An 18,311-nucleotide genomic window follows, 5' to 3' on the forward strand; every position below is an offset into this window, starting at 1 on the left:
CTGGCATTGGTTTTACACTATACCCTTGTTAATTCAACATAAAAAGGGGCTATTGGTCACTCAAATTACCGAAAAATCCAAATTCACAGAGTTCGGAATGTTTTGACGTACCTGTATTTTTTTTCTGTTCAATTTGTTCAGAGCGTTTTTCATTATTCCAACTAAAAAATATACTCAGTTACCATGCCTTGGCTGCCATATAAAATATTCTACAGTAAAGCCTCAAATACCGACAGTAATGTGTCCTCCAATATTGCAGTGTAAGGTGAATCGTCGCATTTTGATTCATTACTTACCATTAAAATAAAGCAATAATATTGAGATGGTTCCCCTGTGTGACCTTTTCATCTATTTTGTGTGGCATTTTACCACCTTTCCCCCAAATTGGGAAAATTAATGAAAAATAAAAGCTATATTCTTTAATGGTTATTAAGGCACCTTACATAATATCAATCAATAATAATATGGAGTCACACAAGTGGAGATGGGACATCATTGTTGTTTTCAGTGTTTACACCCATGACGATGGTTCTCCATCTGAAACTGAAGAAAATAAGACCCTGGTTGTAGCTGCAGTAAAATTAATGTAAAAAGAAAATGTATTGTTTAATTAATGTTATTTAATGTATGTACAGTAGAAGTACAGTTACTGAGTTTATTTGTTGGTTGGAATAATGAGGAACAAATTGAACAGAAACAAACTAATAATCGAACACAAAAATTCGTAATTTTTCAAATACCCTGTATTGTTAAAATATTCCGAACTCAGTTAATTCAGATTTTTGGTAATTCAAGTGACCCAGAGATTGCCCCCTCCCCCCTTTTTTTCAAATTAATGAGGTTACTATAGTGTACTGTGTTTGGTACCCCAACCATTTGTGTTCATCAAATATATGTATATTTATGTACTTGCCATTAAGCTTGTACTGTACCCTCATGCTTTATTTATTATTATTTTTGTTCAACATTAGCTCGCCAAATATTAAAATGTTTAAATATAGATTATACACCTTATGGTAATCAAATTGCTCTGATTGTTGTGGATACACAGTGCACAGTTGCACCACTGATCTTATGTAAAGTATGCACAGTATAATTATCCCCTTTTTTTTTCAGTGATCATCTACATGGCATGAAAGTTGGAGATAGAATAGAGAATGCAGAGATTTATGAATCAAAATTCAGCGGTGTTTATCTAAAGTTACGGGACAACTGCAGAGCATTTTGCTCAGGGAATCGCCTGACTGATAAAATCAAGACACCAAAGCATTTTAAACGTGATTTTCCAGTTGGATCTAAACATATGTGTCGTATAATCAAGTATGACTATATGGACCAGCTCTTCATCGTGTCTATTCAAAAGTCTGTTTTGGAGCAGCAGGTATGTTGAGGTCTTGTTAAGGGCTACACTTGATGAACGGATATGCAGACAGTCTTAGGGCTTATAGCTAGAGTTGGTTACTCTTTGAAAACCTTTTCATGTATGACACAGGGTAGCTGGAATCAGAGCAGCACAATCTCCCTTTAATTTTTTGTAGCTGGTGCAAGAATTTTATTAAGGTGTTCCCCTGTTTTCTTATATGCTCTGTGTTACTAGGTATTTCTGCCAGTTCAACTAATCTTAAAATTGTGAATGGAATAATTTGAAACTTGGTACGTGGACATCATTATCTTTTAAACATTTAAAGGTGCTTTTTGGAATCATATGTTAGAAAGTCAGAGTCACTGTTGTCTACAAACTGGCATTTTGCAAGACTATTTCTATATCATAAGAAGGTCTTATATTTAAAGATTAAGCAGATTTGTAAAAGAGGACACAGAAGACAGTCGGTAAGCTGTTAAAATACTGTAGATTCTAACTTTTCAAGTCAAATTTGTTGCGTATTGTAGTTAAATATGAAGTTATAATCATTAATTAGGTTTTCTTTATTACTTTTCCTTTACAGTTTATGTAGAGGTTAAGTTGAAACACTAGATTAGGTTTTAATCAATGTTTAGCTCCCATGTTTCTCTTATTGCAGCTTGTTGGGTATAGTGAAGTGAAGCCTGGTGAAATTCTGCAGGCCACTTTGAAAGGTTACAATGCCCATGGCGCTCAAGTAGCTATTAGCAAATTTGTCGATGGTCACATCCCATTTCTCCACCTCACCAACACCAACATGAAGCACCCTGAGAGGAAGTACAATGTTGGTGATGTTATTAAGACCCGAGTCCTTAAGGTGAATCCAGAGAGGAAACATATACTTCTTACCTGCAAGGAGCATTTAGTCGAATCAAAGGAGCCCATTGTAACTGAGTATACAAAGGAAGTTGAAAATACTATAACTGAAGGATGTATTGTGAAAGTTGCCTCTTCCGGCTTGCTAGTTGCAATGTACAACGATGTGAAAGGTTTTGTTCCCAAGATGAAAGTGAGTACTGAACCTGTTGATAACCTACAGACTTTGTTCACAGAGGGTCAGGTGTTGAAATGTAAGATTCTTCAGGTAATTCCTGAAAATAAAAAAATTATCTTAAGTCTGATAATTGATGGAAACAGTCCACTAAAGAAGATGAAGGGTAAGCAGATTAAACAAGTGAATAAAGTACAGATGAGAGAGAAAGTAAACTGTGTTGTTCAGGAAGTTAGAGAAGACAATATCATGGTTATCATCAAACCACAAGATATCAAGGCTGAAATTCCAGTGCATCATTTATCTGATAACTTTAACAAAATTAGCTTAATAAAGGAGCTTGTGAAAACGGGAGATGAGATCCACAATGCTGTGGTATTCAGGAAAGACACTACTACTGTTACTTTAACTCTGAAGTCATCTGTTTATCATTGGGTCGATAGTGCCAGTGAGGAGGCTCAGTCTAGTAATGAATTATTGGAGCATGAGAGTTATCCAGCTGCTGTAATTGAAGTCCGAACTTATGGATTGTTGGTGTTGATTCCTGTGGGTGTTAATGGATGTAAGCAGCTTGTACATGTCAAGAACTTTACAGACTCTGGTATTTGGCTTGATTGTACTGACTTGGGGATACCTGTTGGGCAGAGTATATCTGTTGTTTTTAAAGGTAAAGACAAGCAAAATCGCCCAATTTTATCATCTGCCTTAAAAGATAATCTGAAGAACGTAACTCAGTCTAGTATTCAATTGCTTCATAATCATTTCAAAAATGAAGACATGATTAGGAAGCAATGGTTGAAATATGGTACGTGTAATGCAAAAGGTCAGTTGGCAAAGTTTGAAGTTGGAACCAAACTGAAAGCAAAGGTAACAGTTGTCACTCCTCCTGGGATTTTTGTGACAATAGACAACAGCAAAGTGACAGGGATTTTGTCGCAGGATCATCTAGATGTTCATACCAAAATTGAAGTTGGTCAAGATATAACTGTTAAAGTTCTTCATGTAAATCAGGAGGAAGAGTGTTTGGAACTGACAGCAAGAAAAGACCATCTCATGAGTCTCCATACACAGAGTAACTCCAAGGTTAAAGTTGGAAAGCAGATTAAGTGTGAGGTTCTGTTGGCCAGAAAGAATTTTATCATGGTTGCACTGAAGACCTGTTGTGTTGGAAGGATTGCCTACATTCCCTCCCAGAGACACATGAATGATTTTAAAGGCCGGCAGTCCCTTTATACAGTTGGTCATGAGTATTGCATGGTGATCAAATATATCAAAGAAACACTGGTTTTAGGTATTTTGAAACAGCATGATAAAAAGGAAGATGTTAATATTTTTGATGATCAACCTAGTATCCAGTTTAAGTCAAGTGTTGGGGTTCCAGTTAGGGAAGAAGAAGATATAGAGGCAGAAGCATACAATGTAGAAGAAATAGCTTTAAGAAAATTACTGAGGGTCAGAACAGACTCACAGTGTTCCTTGGGAAGTTTAGGTGATATTACAGAAGCTAACATTAAAGATAAAGGAGACAAAATAGACAAGGAGAAGTTCAAGAAATTAGTGGCAGACAGTACTCCTCAGGTTGATGAAGAAGCTTTACAGGCTGAAATTGCAAAGAAAAAATTGGAGAAAAAACAAATACGACTCTTAAAGAGAAAGAAGGAACTTTCAGATGCAAGTGAGCAGCTCGAGGAAAGTATGGAAATGGACGAAACTAAGGACCATGATGCAGTAGAGGCTATGGATGAGAACCTTTGTGAAAGTGTCAGTCAGGAGCAACCAAAGGTTAGTTTACTATTATATCATGTGAATAAAAAATAAATCGCCAAATATTTCTAGTAAGTTTCAAATGAACCATCATATTTTGTTTCAGTGGAAAGATGTATGAAAGAAGGCGATAGATTAACTTTCCGTTCACAATATGGTATTGCAGTGTGTGTTCAGATTCAAATAAAGTACAGTTAACCCTCACTTTACGCGGTTAATGTAACCCGGAGGGTCCCGCGTAAAGTGAGAAACGCGTAAAGTGAATAACATAACATATGGGATTAATTGAAATGGAGTCCGGGCCGATCCCCAAACTCCACTTTTTGACGACACACAACTATGTTGTAGTAAAAATATTATCTTAACTTTATGATGGTATGCACACACAATTAATAATTAAGAGAAATATCAATAATATTAGGTTTTTTAACACTTGCATTTGTAGAAAAAATGGCTGGGCACACGGGGATGGGCGGTTGGTTCCGAGGCAGAGGGCAGATTATTGGCCCTCACCTGTGTCACTTGTATCAATTGTATCACTATCCACCACAGAGGCTTGCAGGGCCTCTTTGTCAAACTCCCCAAAGTCCATATAAGTCCATATCCTCACCATAATTATCACTATCACTGACTTGGGCCGGCTGTGGTGGGTGGCGGGTGAAGAACTGGTAATGTTTTGATGACTGGGCGACCTTGTGCGCACCATGTTCGCGCAGCTTACACAACATGGCGGATGGCGGGAGGTTTGGATCCAAAAATGGCGCGGCTCGCCAGCCGCTCTCCGCGTAAAGGGGTACACGCACCGCGGAATGTGAGCATCCCGGGTTCCGGCAGGGCACCGCGTAAACGTGGAAACGCGGAATGTGGGACCGCGTAAAGTGAGGGTTAACTGTATAGTTTTACTAAGCTTACGTCTTGAATAGATGATACTCTTAAAAATATAGTAGTATGCCTTTAAAATTTCGGGGGTTTGGGTCTCAAAATGCCCGTGAATGTCCAAATACCATTTGCTGACGGGGGTTACAAATAAGGTAACACACTCCATTCTATGCTGGCTGTTTGTGTAGAGCCCATTCCTATTCTCCCCTGCCACTGGATGAATCTGATGAATGATAATGATGAAGGTAGGGAAGTTACAAGTGTTCACCAGTAATCCTCACATTGTGCAGGTTGTAGTGCTTCTTGAAGTTCTCAAACCACCCCTTACTGGCATTAAAACCTTTCTTTGGGGTAGCACCTGCACTATCACCACCTTCAATACTCACTGCACCTTCAACACTCAATTCACCTTTGTCACACACTTCACCTTCACCACATTTAACACTCACTTCACCTTCACCACCTTCCTCAGCATGGAATAGGTATCAGCCTTGGTCCTTGATTGAGGGTTGTTCTGCAAGTCATTTGAAACAGCACGTTTATCGTCGACGAGTACATTGATTTCCGGGTCATTTTCATCAAACCAGTCCTGGTGTATTCTTTCGACCTGGCTGAGGGTCTCTCTGCAGGTTTTTGTCATGACAGTGTCGGGAATATTCCATTCGGCACTGAGATTTTGGTTGTTTGTTTTGGGTTGTTTATCAGCCCATGTTCGAGTTCCTCTCTGTAATCATGTGATACCACTGGATCCTCCAAATGCTTATTGTTAAAACCTCTTCTGGAGGCTTTTTGCCTTCGCTGTTTTGGGGCGACGTGAAGTGAGAGCTTGACTGACAAGCTGATGATCAATGTCGCAGTGGTCTGAGCCACGCATTGCTCGGGTGATGAGGACATCTCGGCAATCTCTTTCTCTGACAATGATGTACTCAATGAGATGCTAATGTTTGGATCGTGGGTGTTGCCACGAACCCTTGAACTTGTCGGCCTCTCTAAACAAGGTATTGGTGATAGTGAGGTAATGTGCAGCACTCTTGCCTAGTACATTTGTCCGTATGATTCCCTGCCACATGGTAGCATCTCTACCAACTCTGTCATTAAGTCATCAAGGAGCACAACCCTATCTTCTCTAGGGATAGAGGTTAGCACTCTGTCAAAGTCAGCATAAAAGGCCTCCTTGATGTCATCCTCTGCATCCAGTGTTGGGGCGCATGCACTGATGAAAAAGGCATGACTTGAGTGATTCAGTGGGACTCTGAGCGTCATAAGGCGCTCGTTGATCGTAATAGGCATTTCAGTTAGCCCGTGTAGGATGTGTTGGCGGATGGCAGAGCCAACTCCATGAATGCAGTTTCTCTCCGCAGCAGGCTTACCCTTCCAGAAGAAGGTATAGCCAGACCCCCATTCTGTGAGTCGACCCTCGTCTGGGAGCCGAGACTCACTAATGGCTGCTATATCGATGTTATATCTAGCCAGCTCTCTTACCACATGGGCGGGTCTTCTTTCAGGACGTGCATTTGTGCCAGTATCCAAAAGTGCCCTGACATTCCATGCAACAACCATAAGAGGTTGTATAGTTTGTTTTTGTTTTGATCTGTGATTATAATTGTGTTTTCGACTGCATAAGGATGACCATATGATAATTCTTTTTTATTTATTTATTTTTCACATTCTGTATGATCAATTGTGTGTGCATGTAACAGAGTAAAATAAATTGAAGAAAAATACATATACTGTATCTACTCGAAAATTGCCAGCTGAAAAATAACAACACAACTCAAAGGTTGGCACCGTAGAGGTGAAGCTGCTGCTATCCCGCCTGGTTTGAAATACAGTATTGAAGTACGGTATCATAATTTTTCATTTGTGAATAAATGGGGTATGCTTTGTGAATATTGAATAGGGGTGTTAAAACATCAATTGCAGATAAGCGGGGCTGCAAATAGTGAGGTATTCCTGTAAAGCTGAATGGAAGTTTAACTTTACCATCATTTGCATAGACACTGGTTGTGTGGCCTCAACACTCACCATAGTACACAGCCCAGCTGGGACTCTTAACTTTGCCAATTTCCTAGCAAAGACACACACACACACACACACACACACACACGCACGCACGCACGCACGCACGCACGCACGCACGCACGCACGCACGCACGCACTGCTCCTTCCTCCTGTTCCTCAGGTCAGCCTACTGACTCATGAGCAAAGAGATGTTTATTCCCTTTACGAAACTGAGTTAAAAAAATGAAGAGGTACGTATACAGTATCTACCTAATATTATGAGTTGAAAATAATCGCAACACCTCACAGCTTGGCCTGGTAATGAGAAGGCTAGAGGGATTTGACTTTAATGACGAGTCTAATTTTGCAACAATGCCGCCAACGATGTTAACAAATGCAAATGTGATAAGAATATTATATGTCAATCTTCATTTGTATTAGATATTTGTAGACTTAAAGATAAATGTTGCAGGTATGACATTTATAAATAGTAATACGTGTAAGAGTTCAGAAAAGGTTACTGCTTAGCTCTGAAGAGTTGGGTGCCTGCTGTATGGATGCTAATCTTCTCAAGATATCATCATCAGTAGTAATAAATCCAGCTTTTATATTAAAATAACTGTTTTTTAATTAACAAAGTATTTTAAATTAGCCATAACATATTTTTAATTCTGGAGTTGGGCAAGGTAGATTTTAGCCTACTGGAGATAGCAAACTTGGGGACTCATTAGCCTACTGGAAATCGCAACTTCACATATACTGTAGGATGCAGGCTGAATTTGTATTTATTTTATTTTTTCCAGACAAAACAGTGTATCTTTAAGTGCTGTAAAATACAGTAAGCATTGTAATTTTATGTACTTCTAGAAAAAGAAATTAATGAAGAAAAACAAGGCTTGCAAAAAGAAGAATCCTGAGGTAGAGGTTGATGACAGTGGTGTGGATGAGACGATGGACCCAGAAGATAAAGAACCAGAAGTTCCCTCAAGGAAAAAACCATACCTAAAATTAAGTTCTGGATTTGTATGGGAAATCCCAGATGTTGCTGATGATGTGGGAAAAAATTCATCAGAGAGTGAGGAGGAGGAGGAACAGGAAGCCAAGGTATGTTCTGTTTGTATTACTTTCTTCCAGAAAAGAATCAGTTTTTTTTTTTTTTTTAGATAGAAGGGTTCAGTTATCCAGGAGAATGGTGCATCTGTGTGTCAGATTTTGCTGCATACAACAGTCATTGCATTGGTAATTTATTCAAAAGACATTTTTTACAGTGAATGTGAACCGAAGTGATTCAAATAAGTAGAAATGGATGTGATGTTGAATGGAAACAATGCAGGAGGCGGGAGTCTTCAGTTATGTAGGAGTGGATGTGTCAGTAAATTGAACAGTTAAGTAACAAAATGAATCATAAAACAGCCAGGGGAAAAAGGTATTAAGTGTATTAGGTAGTGTGTAAAAGGTGAGCGAGAATTCTGTCAATGGAGGCAAAGAAGGGAATAGGTAGGGGAATAGTTGAGCTTACATTACTGTATGGGTAAGATGCATGGTCTATAGATATAAAAGAATATGATGCATGGAAATAAGGATGAGATGTGGAAGCGAAGGAGGTATTGGACAGAGGGTTGATTAGGAAGTGTTAAGGTGGCATGACATATTGAGAGAATTGGGTAAAAGGAGTACTTGATACAGTGTGGGTAGCAGGAGAAAGGGTAGAAGATCAAGAAGAAGGTGGAGGACTAGGGTGACAGGTACTGGATTGGCAGAGATAGACCTGCGGGAAGTAGCGTTACTTGTGAGTGATTAGAGAGCATGGTGTGCACTGGCTTATTGAAAGGGAAATTATAGCAGAACACATTTATTACTGTACAGTAGTTAAAGAAAATGAATGACAGTGACTGATTATAAAACTTATGTTGCTTGTAAGAGTGAAGAAAAAAGGAAGTTGATCAGTTAGAATTTTTATTAAAAAAATTATTGGCAGAAAAAGAAGGCAAAAAAGCTGTCAAAATCAGAACGAGAGATAATGGCAAAAGAGGAGGAAAAGCGCTTGCAAGAGATGGAGTTGGCCCGCTTGGAGAAGGACCGGTCACCCCAGTCTGCTCTTGATTATGAGGAACTTTTGCAGCACAGCCCCAACTCATCTGCTCTTTGGATTCAGTTTATAAGCTTTCATCTTGAGGTAATTCTTTCTATGGTTCTAGTTAAGAAATATATATTCTTAGATGTTTATAATCTCATATGATTATGGAGGTGATGTATGTAGATCTTTTGATATATGACAAGTTTCAATGGCATATGAATACACAAAAACAGCTCATGTGGAGCATTCATCCATCTGTCCATCCAAGTTTTTACCTGGAACATGCAGAAAGTATTCAGGTAGTGTAAGGCAATGATATTACTGTTAGCTCTCTTTTTTGCAACTTTTGATAACCTGATGAAATTTTCATTCAATGTAATTTATCTCTGTGCCAGTAGGTGCATGTACTGTACTGTACAATATGTGTATTACACACACAAATGTATTTTCCCACTAATTCGTGGGCTTAATTTGGCATTGTGTTGATTATTCTCAAGTGCCACTCATCTTATCTGTTCCCACCCCCTTTCCCTTTTGTTTTATTTACAAAGACTTCCTGAGTGTTTATAGCACACTTTGACCCAGTGGTTGCCACTTTAAGTTCTGTAGTCAGCCACCAAGTGGGGTTCTTCACCCAACTGCACGATGGATACCTGACTTTGCAGTTGGGAAAGTGAATGACTGTCTAGAGCAGTGCTGGCCACATGGCCTCTGGGTACCAAAAGCTTAGTTTTCAGTGCTGTATCCACATTGCCCCTAAGAAACTGTCAGGCCTAGCTTTGGTACCCACTTTAACTTTTTGTAGTTATAATTCCAGACTAGGTACTGAAAATATTGAATTGTATTTCATAGTGATCTAAACCAAGAATTAAACCCCACAGTGCTAGGCATAATAAAAGCAAGATTTTTATTTTTTTCCAGTGTGTATACATTTTTGGTATTAATGTTGGTTTTGACTGTGGTGTGAGTTTTGAGTAAAACTTTGTGTACATCATGTTCCATGTATGTAAATTGATGTCATAAATTTTTAGGAAGTAAATTCTCCAACCCACCTTGCAGAGTGCAGAAGTTGACAAGGCTAAAGCAGTGACTCGTCGTGCTCTTCAAGTGATAGATATTCGTGAAGAGGAAGAACGACTTAATGTATGGACTGTCTTGTTGAGACTAGAAGTTTTTTATGGCACACCAGAATCTGTTGTTGAAGCTTATCGTGAAGCACAGATTACTAATGACCAGCTGAAGATGCAGATGGCTATGGCCATGGTGTATGCTGAGAACAACAAGTTAAAGGTAACATTCTTTTTGTTTTCAGAGCACATACGTTAATGGCTTGTTTGTAGTTGAACACCAATTAATTTTTATGGATATAACAGGTACAGTATACATTATTTTCTTGATTTAACAAACTAATTCAAGCCACCCCCTGTTCTTTAAATCAAAATTTCCGCTAAGTCAAGCTTTCCATTGTGTTCGCTCGATTTTCTAAACTATTTCACTAAATCGAGCATGATTCCATTAAATTATGTGCCACACATCATATGGCGCGTTGGGTTTGTTTACATCTGCTCAGTCTGTGTCCTGCTGCCACCGCGTGTGTTGTTTGCTGCTACCTCTCGGTCAACTAAGTACACTGGAGCACCTTAGCTTTCGTCTTTATTCAAGACATCTTCAGAGGCAACTGAATTTACAGAGATGGAATGTCTTTCTTGGGTGGGGGATTAGTGGGTCTCATGACCTGAAGATGTCTTGAGTAAAGACGAAGGCTAATGTGTTTTTAGGGAGAATATGATAAGTGTAAGTATAAATGAGAGCAAAATTGTTTCCCTTCAACATTACATTACATAGCATTTTAAAATATAGAGTGAGAAAGCAAAAAGATGTGGGTAATGAAAGAGTTGGAATGAAAAGGTGAAAAGGAGTGGTAACATAAACAGTGTTGCCAAGCGCTCCTCAACAGCTGATGTTTATCTTGCCAACAGGCAGGCAGTTTTAATTCCTGTGTGTGTGTGTGTGTGCAGGGTGTGCGTACGTGCATGTGTGTGATGCGTCTAGTGTGGCAGCATTATGTTAGTGTTAAGGTACAAGCACTGCTTGCTCCCTTTCACTTTCAGCTACCACTGCTGGCTAGCCCTCGTGGTGAATAGGGAAGCAACTTGCATAAGTCCTCCCCTGCCAGTACACAGCCTCTTCACCATCAAGACTCCTGCTATGCCTCCTCGTGGTAACACACAGTAACTGGGTGCCTCAAAGGTCCAGGCTAGACCAGCAGGGGATCTCAGAGTACCAGTGGGCCCCAGAGGGACTGTGCATAGGCCCACTGACATGTGGACACGTCCTGGTGCTTACCAACCACTGCCCCGCTGTCTTGTGGATTAACCTTGGTAGGTATAAGGCTACGGGAATAAGCCCCAAACGAAAAATCTGCGATGGAGCCACACATTAGGCAGACATGCTTACAGAGTTCCAACAAGACCCCAATGGCAGTATAGGTGAAAGAGGTGACCACCATGGGAACCCGACGACTACACCGGAAGATAAAGACAGTGCATGATGGACAGGCTACTAAGGCAAAACCCAACAAACTGGGCTATTGGCAGTCCATTGCAACTCTCCCTCTCCCCAGTCTTTGCAACTGCTTACACCACTGGATCAGGAAAAGGGAGAGCCAAGATGTGTTGTCGCAGCCGGCGCTCCTGCCTCACCACATAAATCAACTCGCACACAGCCATCATCCAGCTCATCATACTTCTCATCATCATCAAAACCCCTATACCAGGGGTGGGCAAAGTACGGCCCGCGGGCCACATTTGGCCCGCCAAATTATTTCTGTGGCCCGCCACTGCATTTGGCAATCAGAAAAAAAATTCTTATTAATTACAGAAAGGAAAATTTTGGAAGTTGGGTGGACATAGCAGCAATACACGTTAAGCGTGTGGCCCACGAAGTGTGCCACCATTCATGAAGTGGCCCTCCATCAAAAATAATTTCCCACCCCTGCCCTATACCCCCAAAAGTCCAATGGCGACAGGGACAGGCAGAGATGACTGCCGGGAGTTTCTAGTCACAACTCTGCACACGGGCGGCATATATAATATGGTCATTTATGCACTGGGATCTAGGCAGCAGTGCAACCGGTCCTGTCTGTGCGACTGAACAACCTTTCGAGGAGCCACTCTGCTCACTACACATGGGGAGGGGGCTAGAAAAGGTGCCCTAAACACAGCCTGCCGAAAGAACCAACCTGACTGGGCAACTGCACCCAGTAAGGTCATCCTTATGCGGTTGAAAATGCAATCATAATCACGGATCAAAACAAAAACAAACTATACAACCTCTTATGGTCACTGCATGGAATGTCAGGACCCTTCTGGATACTGGCACAATTGAGCATCCTGAAAGAAGAACCACCCTTGTGGCAAAAGAGCTGGTTAGATATTACATCGGCATAGCAGCCATTAGAGAATCCCGGCTCCCAAACGAGGGTCGATTCACAGACCTGGGGTCTGGCTATACCTTCTTCTAGAAGGGTAAGCCTGTTGTGGAGAGAAACCGCATTTATGGAGTTGCCATTGCCATCCGCCAATGCATCCTACATAGGCTAACTGAAATGCCTGTTGACATCAACGAGCACCTTGTGACACTCTGAGTCCCACTGAATCACTATGTCATGCCTTTTTCATCAATGCATGCACCCCCAACACTGGATGCAGAGGATGACATCAAGGAGGCCTTTTATGCTGACCCTGACAGAGTGCTAACCTCTATCCCCAGAGAAGATAAGGTTGTGCTTCTCGGTGACTTCAATGCCAGAGTGGTAGAGATGCTGACATTTGGCAGGGAATCATAGGGAGAAATGGACTAGGCAAGTGTAATCCCAATGGCTTACTCTTCCTCAGCAAGTGTGCTCCACACAACTTCACTATCACCAATACCTTGTTTAGGCAGGCTGACAAGTTCAAGGGTTCATGGCAACACCCACAAACCAAACACTGGCCTCTCACTGACTACATCATTGTCACAGAAAGAGATTGTCAAGATGTCCTCATCACCTGAGCCCTGTGTGGCTCAGACCACTGCGACACTGATCATCAGCTCGTCAGTGCCAAGCTTTCACTTCAAGTCGCCCCAAAACAGCGAGGGCAACAAGCCTCCAGAAAAGGTTTTAACACTAAGCATCTGGAGGATCCAGTGGTAGCATATGCATTCAGAGAGCAGCTCAAACATGGGCAGAATATAATTTGCATTGCTGTAATCCTTGCAAGATAGTGAGAAATGACAGTATATTTGTTGTGTTGTTAATATTAAGAGAAACAATTGAGACCCTGCAATTGTTTGTAAATGAGGCAGAAAGTCAGATCAGCAACCTGGGTTCACAATTTTTTTGATGCCATATTGCAGCAGGGTCTACCATTAGACAACACATTGTGCTTCCAATATCTTCCCAGGTGGTAGTACCTCCCTGTTTGGTAGCTGCCTACTACCTGCTTACATGCTCAAATGTCTTAGTTCTCAGTAGGCCTATAGCAAATCTTATTAGACCACTGTACAGTATTCAGTAGGTGTGGTTCACTTCATAAGATTTTTTCTTCTCCCCCCCCCCCTTTTCTTGTATTTCTGGTGACCAGAGTATCTCAAAGCAGAAAAAAGCGAATTTTTATATATTGAAGTCCGATTTATCGAAGTTATATTGCATGTTTAAAAGGATTCTTAGTAGAGTAATGCTCAGGATAATAAAAAAGTGTTAAGAGATATGAATGAATAGATAAAAAGTAGTAATAACTCCTCAGCATTAAATTGTACTGTTCTGCACCTTATATTTTTTTTTTTTTTGTGCAGTACCTCCCTTTAAGAGGATATCCATAACAGAAGAGTTTTCAAGTCTTCCAATCTTTTCTAGTTATTCTGGCTATTTCTGTTATCCCCAAGAAGGGTTATAGTCTGCATTTTAACAAAATCTTTTTCTTAAGTTTATTCCAGTTTTATGTTGTACTGAGAATTTTTTTTTAAATATTTGTTTTTTACAGGAGGCTGAAAAGGTGTACTTTGCCATGACTAAAAAATTTGGAAAAATTAAAGATGTTTGGCTCAAAGCAGCAATATTTTTCTTCAGTCACAACATGGCAAATGAGGCACGACGCTATATGGATAGAGCTTTACTTTCCCTTGAGAAGACAGAACGTAAGTAGAAAAGTAATTGTTATGTGGCTATAATGTCATAATTCTTTGCATAATATTATAGAGTTTCTTATTTGCTCCTCTGGCTTATTATTGTTATGTGACAGATGTTGATATGGTGTGTTCACAAAATTTTCTCTCCCTCCCTGTTTTTTAATAGATGTGGATCTGATTAATCGGTTTGGCCAACTTGAGTTCCGTTTTGGAGAAGCTGAGCGAGGCAGGACCATCTTCGAGAGTCTCCTTAGTAATTATCCCAAGCGCATTGATATATGGAGTGTATATGTTGACATCCTAAGAAAGAACGGAGACATAGAGGGAGCCAGGTGAGTTGCTTATGAGAATAAATATGTCAGCATGTTCATGTTACAGTAATGTTATTAGTCCTTTTTATTTTATTTCTATTGGGTCATTTTCTTTGTTCACAAGGAATTTTTTGATTTCCATTAAGTAAAAGTTGAGTATGAATTTCAAACTCAACCTAAAGGAAAAAGGGGAACCATGCCCCCCTCCCCCCATTTTTCATGCCTTTTCTCATTACTATAGTAAAAACCCCATAATTCATCCCCATCAAATTCGAAATCACTCATAATTTGTTATGTTTTGCTGTTATGAAATATACTGTATTACAAATTTTGTAATATTTGGTAAAACTTTTAAATACGAGAGACATTTTGAAATATTATGATATACGGTATGTACAGTATTATGATTTTCATAATATTTGGTAAATTTTTGGATTAAGAGAGACATTTACTGTATGAATATATATGGCGCACATGTCGCCATGGGATGCTACTGCCCACTTCAGGGTAAACTAGTTACGTGTGTTGGACTTTCGGTTGGGGTCTATGGCCTACCACGCAAGCTTTTTCCACTTCTTTTTCTATCATTGTCAAGTGTTTGAGCCATTATATCTGATGACCTTAAATCTGGTACTGTACTTAGAAACATTTTAAATTTTTATTGGGGCAGATAACGGAAAAGTACCGTTGTTTTGTTTGTTTTTCCTTCGGGACAAGGTGTTCCACATAATTCGTAAAATTTCATAATCTTTATGGGCTAGAGCCCTTATTATTTTGAATTAAGAAGGTTTTACTGTAATATGAAAAATGAAAAAATCATTCATAATTCAACTTCATGATAATGATTAAAATTAATGTCTATCCTCTTTCCTTTTTCAGACATGTGTTGGAGCGCATGACGGGATTAAAGCTCAGACTTCAAAAAATGCGCTTTGTTTTCAAAAAGTTTTTAGAATTTGAAAAGGATCATGGAAGCCCACAGAGTGTCGAGGCCGTTAGAACAAGAGTTGAGGAATTTGTGGCCTCCACACTCCACTAGGGTAATTAGATGGAACTCTGTTGTGAAGAATTGTATCAGATATTGAAAACAAAAATGATAGTTGCACAGTAAGTACAGTGATATCCCCGTTAGCTGGAACAATTGGTGCAGAGCACTTTCGGGTATGGTTGATTTCCGGGTAACAAGACAATTTTCTCAAACCTGGAAAAATTCCTTATCCCTGGAACTTTTTCCGGTTACTGGGAAAAAAGTGTCTAGATTTGACCTCTTGCACAGACACGCACTAGCCCATTTCCCCAGAATGGTTCTGGATGCTGGCGATGCTTTCCTCGAGTCTAAACTACTGGACTCCATAAATACAGTTCTAATTAAGTTAGAAACTTCATTTCTTTACTATAATAATCCAGAATAGTTTATCTAAAAGTTTGTGTAAATAAATATATTTAAAAAGACTGTTATTTTCCACTCTCATGGAGCTGTAGGGGATTAGTGGGTCTCATGTAACTGACCTGACCTGATGGAATGTCAGGTCACCCTTTCTTTTGTGGAGGTTAAGTGGGTCTAATGACCTAAGGATGTCTTGAATAAACACAAAACCTAAAGTATTTTTAGAGAGATTGTGGTAAGTACAGATGTACGTATAAATTAGAAAAGTTGTATCCCTTCAACATTACATTACATAACATTTTAAAATATGGAGTGAGAAAGCAGAAAGGTGTGGGTGATTAGAGAGATTAGCTGATATTTAACTCGCTACCATGCAGTCGCACACACACGCAGATGTGTCATACAATAAGACCTTAACGCCTTATGCTTGCTGTCTTAATTCTCTTGCTGGGGGTGTGTGAGTGGTGTTGGAAGGTTTGTGTGTGTGTAGTTGTGGTGTGTGTGGGTGGTTATTGGAGGGTGTGTTTGTGTGTGATGTAGTGGTGTATGTGTGGGTGGTGTTGGTGTGTGTTGACAAGTGAACTTTTTTTTTAGGGGGGTAGGGTCACATGGTCCCCCCTCCCCCCCTTTCCTCACTCAAGCGTGACTAATTGTGATCTGGAGATGAATTTGACATCATAATGATCTTTAATAAATTCTGTACAAAACGTTTGTAATAAGATATCCTTAAACAAAAGACAGTGTAGGGGCTGTAATTTATGGAAACACCATTGTACACATACAATATTGTTCATACTGTAAACACAATAATGTATACTTCTGTACTGTTATACTGTATATATTGTACTCGCCAGCAGATCCTGTCAATTTTAGCCTAGAGTAGGCAGACACTTAACTCAGCTGACTTTAATACTTAACTGTAATCACATCTTAACACTTGCGATGGAGGTTAGGTGGGAGATTATTGGGTCAAGTTACTAACCTGGTCTGATGCCAAGTCAGGGCGCCTTGTTGGGTAGGGGATTAATGGATCTTATGACCTGAAGATGTCTTGAATAACATTATTTTTTACCTATGAGGTACTGTATATACATAGTATTGTACAGTGAACCCTCACTTTACTCGGTCACTTGAACCCACGGAGGCCCGCTTTACGAGAAACGCGTAAAGTGAACAACATACCGGTAATATATGGGATTAAATGAAATAGAGACCGGCTGACCCCCAAACTCCACTTTTTCCGACACAATACCTATGTTCTAGTAAAAATAACATCTTAATTTTATGATGGTACATGCACACAATTAATACTTAAGAGAAATAGAGAAATACAGTCGCCAAGTTAATGTCCATTCAAATAATGGACTCAACTCCCTCCCCCTGTTCTCACACTCCTGGCTCTTCCCTCTCTGAGAAATGTTTGGGGGAAAAACCACTAGATTTTAAGGTATAGTAATAAATAATACCTCAAACTAAAGTTAGGATAATATAATTGACATTGCTGGATTCCTTGTAAGACCAGGAATATTTTGAATATAAATGTCATATATTTTGCACAAAAGATAACATATTTACTCAGAGTAAACAAAATACTTAGAGTAGATCTAAAATTTGTATGTCTAATGCAAAATCTATGATGTTTATATTCAAAATGATCATCAAATTGTAAGAATTCCAGCAATGTAAATTATATTCTGGCCGGGTAATTTGTATGAATTTAATGAGCTAAAACAAATATCTTCAGTTAATAAAAAAAAATATTCTTCACTACACTATCTGTCAATCAAAGTACCCCACCTTGCCTCCCCCCCTCTTCCAAGCGCCAGATGGTCGGTCCGTCCCAACCTACCCCCCCACCCCCCACCAACCCTCCCTACCAGAGAAATGTGTGGGAGAAACCAGAATATTTACCTTTTTAGTAATAAATAATACCTCAGACTAAAGTTAGGATAATATAATTGACATTGCTGGATTCCTTGCAATACCAGGAATATTTTGAATACAGTTGGTCCTCACATTACGCGGTTAATGTAACTCGGAGGGTCCCGCAGAAAGTGAGGAACGCGTAAAGTGAACAACATAACATATGGGATTAATTGAAATGGAGTCCAGGCCGATCCCCAAACTCCACTTTTTGACGACACACAACTATGTTGTAGTAAAAATTTTATCTTAACTTTATGATGGTATGAAAAAACAAGTAATATAGAAGAGGTTAGGTTAGGAAAGATAAAGGTTAACATAGGAAAAATAAAGAATAGGTTAAAAAACTAAAAATTTTGTGTAACACTTACGGTAGTAGAAGAGATGGGTCGGCATACGGGGATGGA

At 39.6% G+C, this 18,311-nt stretch overlaps 1 protein-coding gene and 1 long non-coding RNA gene across 4 annotated transcripts in view; one reads left to right on the forward strand and one right to left on the reverse strand.

Moving 5' to 3' along the window:
- LOC121866497 (protein RRP5 homolog) overlaps nucleotides 1-16,046 on the forward strand; it is a 33,389-nt gene extending 17,343 nt beyond the window's left edge. For all 3 annotated transcript variants that reach the window (XM_042366230.1, XM_042366231.1, XM_042366229.1), the window contains 8 exons: nucleotides 1,117-1,381; nucleotides 2,022-4,175; nucleotides 7,905-8,141; nucleotides 9,016-9,213; nucleotides 10,174-10,404; nucleotides 14,139-14,292; nucleotides 14,450-14,615; nucleotides 15,474-16,046. In XM_042366230.1, the coding sequence (XP_042222164.1) occupies nucleotides 1,117-1,381; nucleotides 2,022-4,175; nucleotides 7,905-8,141; nucleotides 9,016-9,213; nucleotides 10,174-10,404; nucleotides 14,139-14,292; nucleotides 14,450-14,615; nucleotides 15,474-15,633 (3,565 nt within the window). In that variant the 3' untranslated portion in view covers nucleotides 15,634-16,046. The remainder of the gene's footprint in view (nucleotides 1-1,116; nucleotides 1,382-2,021; nucleotides 4,176-7,904; nucleotides 8,142-9,015; nucleotides 9,214-10,173; nucleotides 10,405-14,138; nucleotides 14,293-14,449; nucleotides 14,616-15,473) is intronic.
- On the reverse strand, nucleotides 405-18,311 carry LOC121866498. Its single transcript, XR_006088990.1, has 2 exons — nucleotides 18,276-18,311; nucleotides 405-543 (listed from the first exon to the last, which is right to left on the reverse strand). It is a non-coding gene; the product is annotated as an uncharacterized LOC121866498 (long non-coding RNA).

Source organism: Homarus americanus, unplaced genomic scaffold (assembly GCF_018991925.1).
Source record: "Homarus americanus isolate GMGI-L3 unplaced genomic scaffold, GMGI_Hamer_2.0 scaffold16430, whole genome shotgun sequence".
In the NCBI taxonomy this organism is placed as follows: Eukaryota; Metazoa; Arthropoda; class Malacostraca; order Decapoda; family Nephropidae; genus Homarus; species Homarus americanus.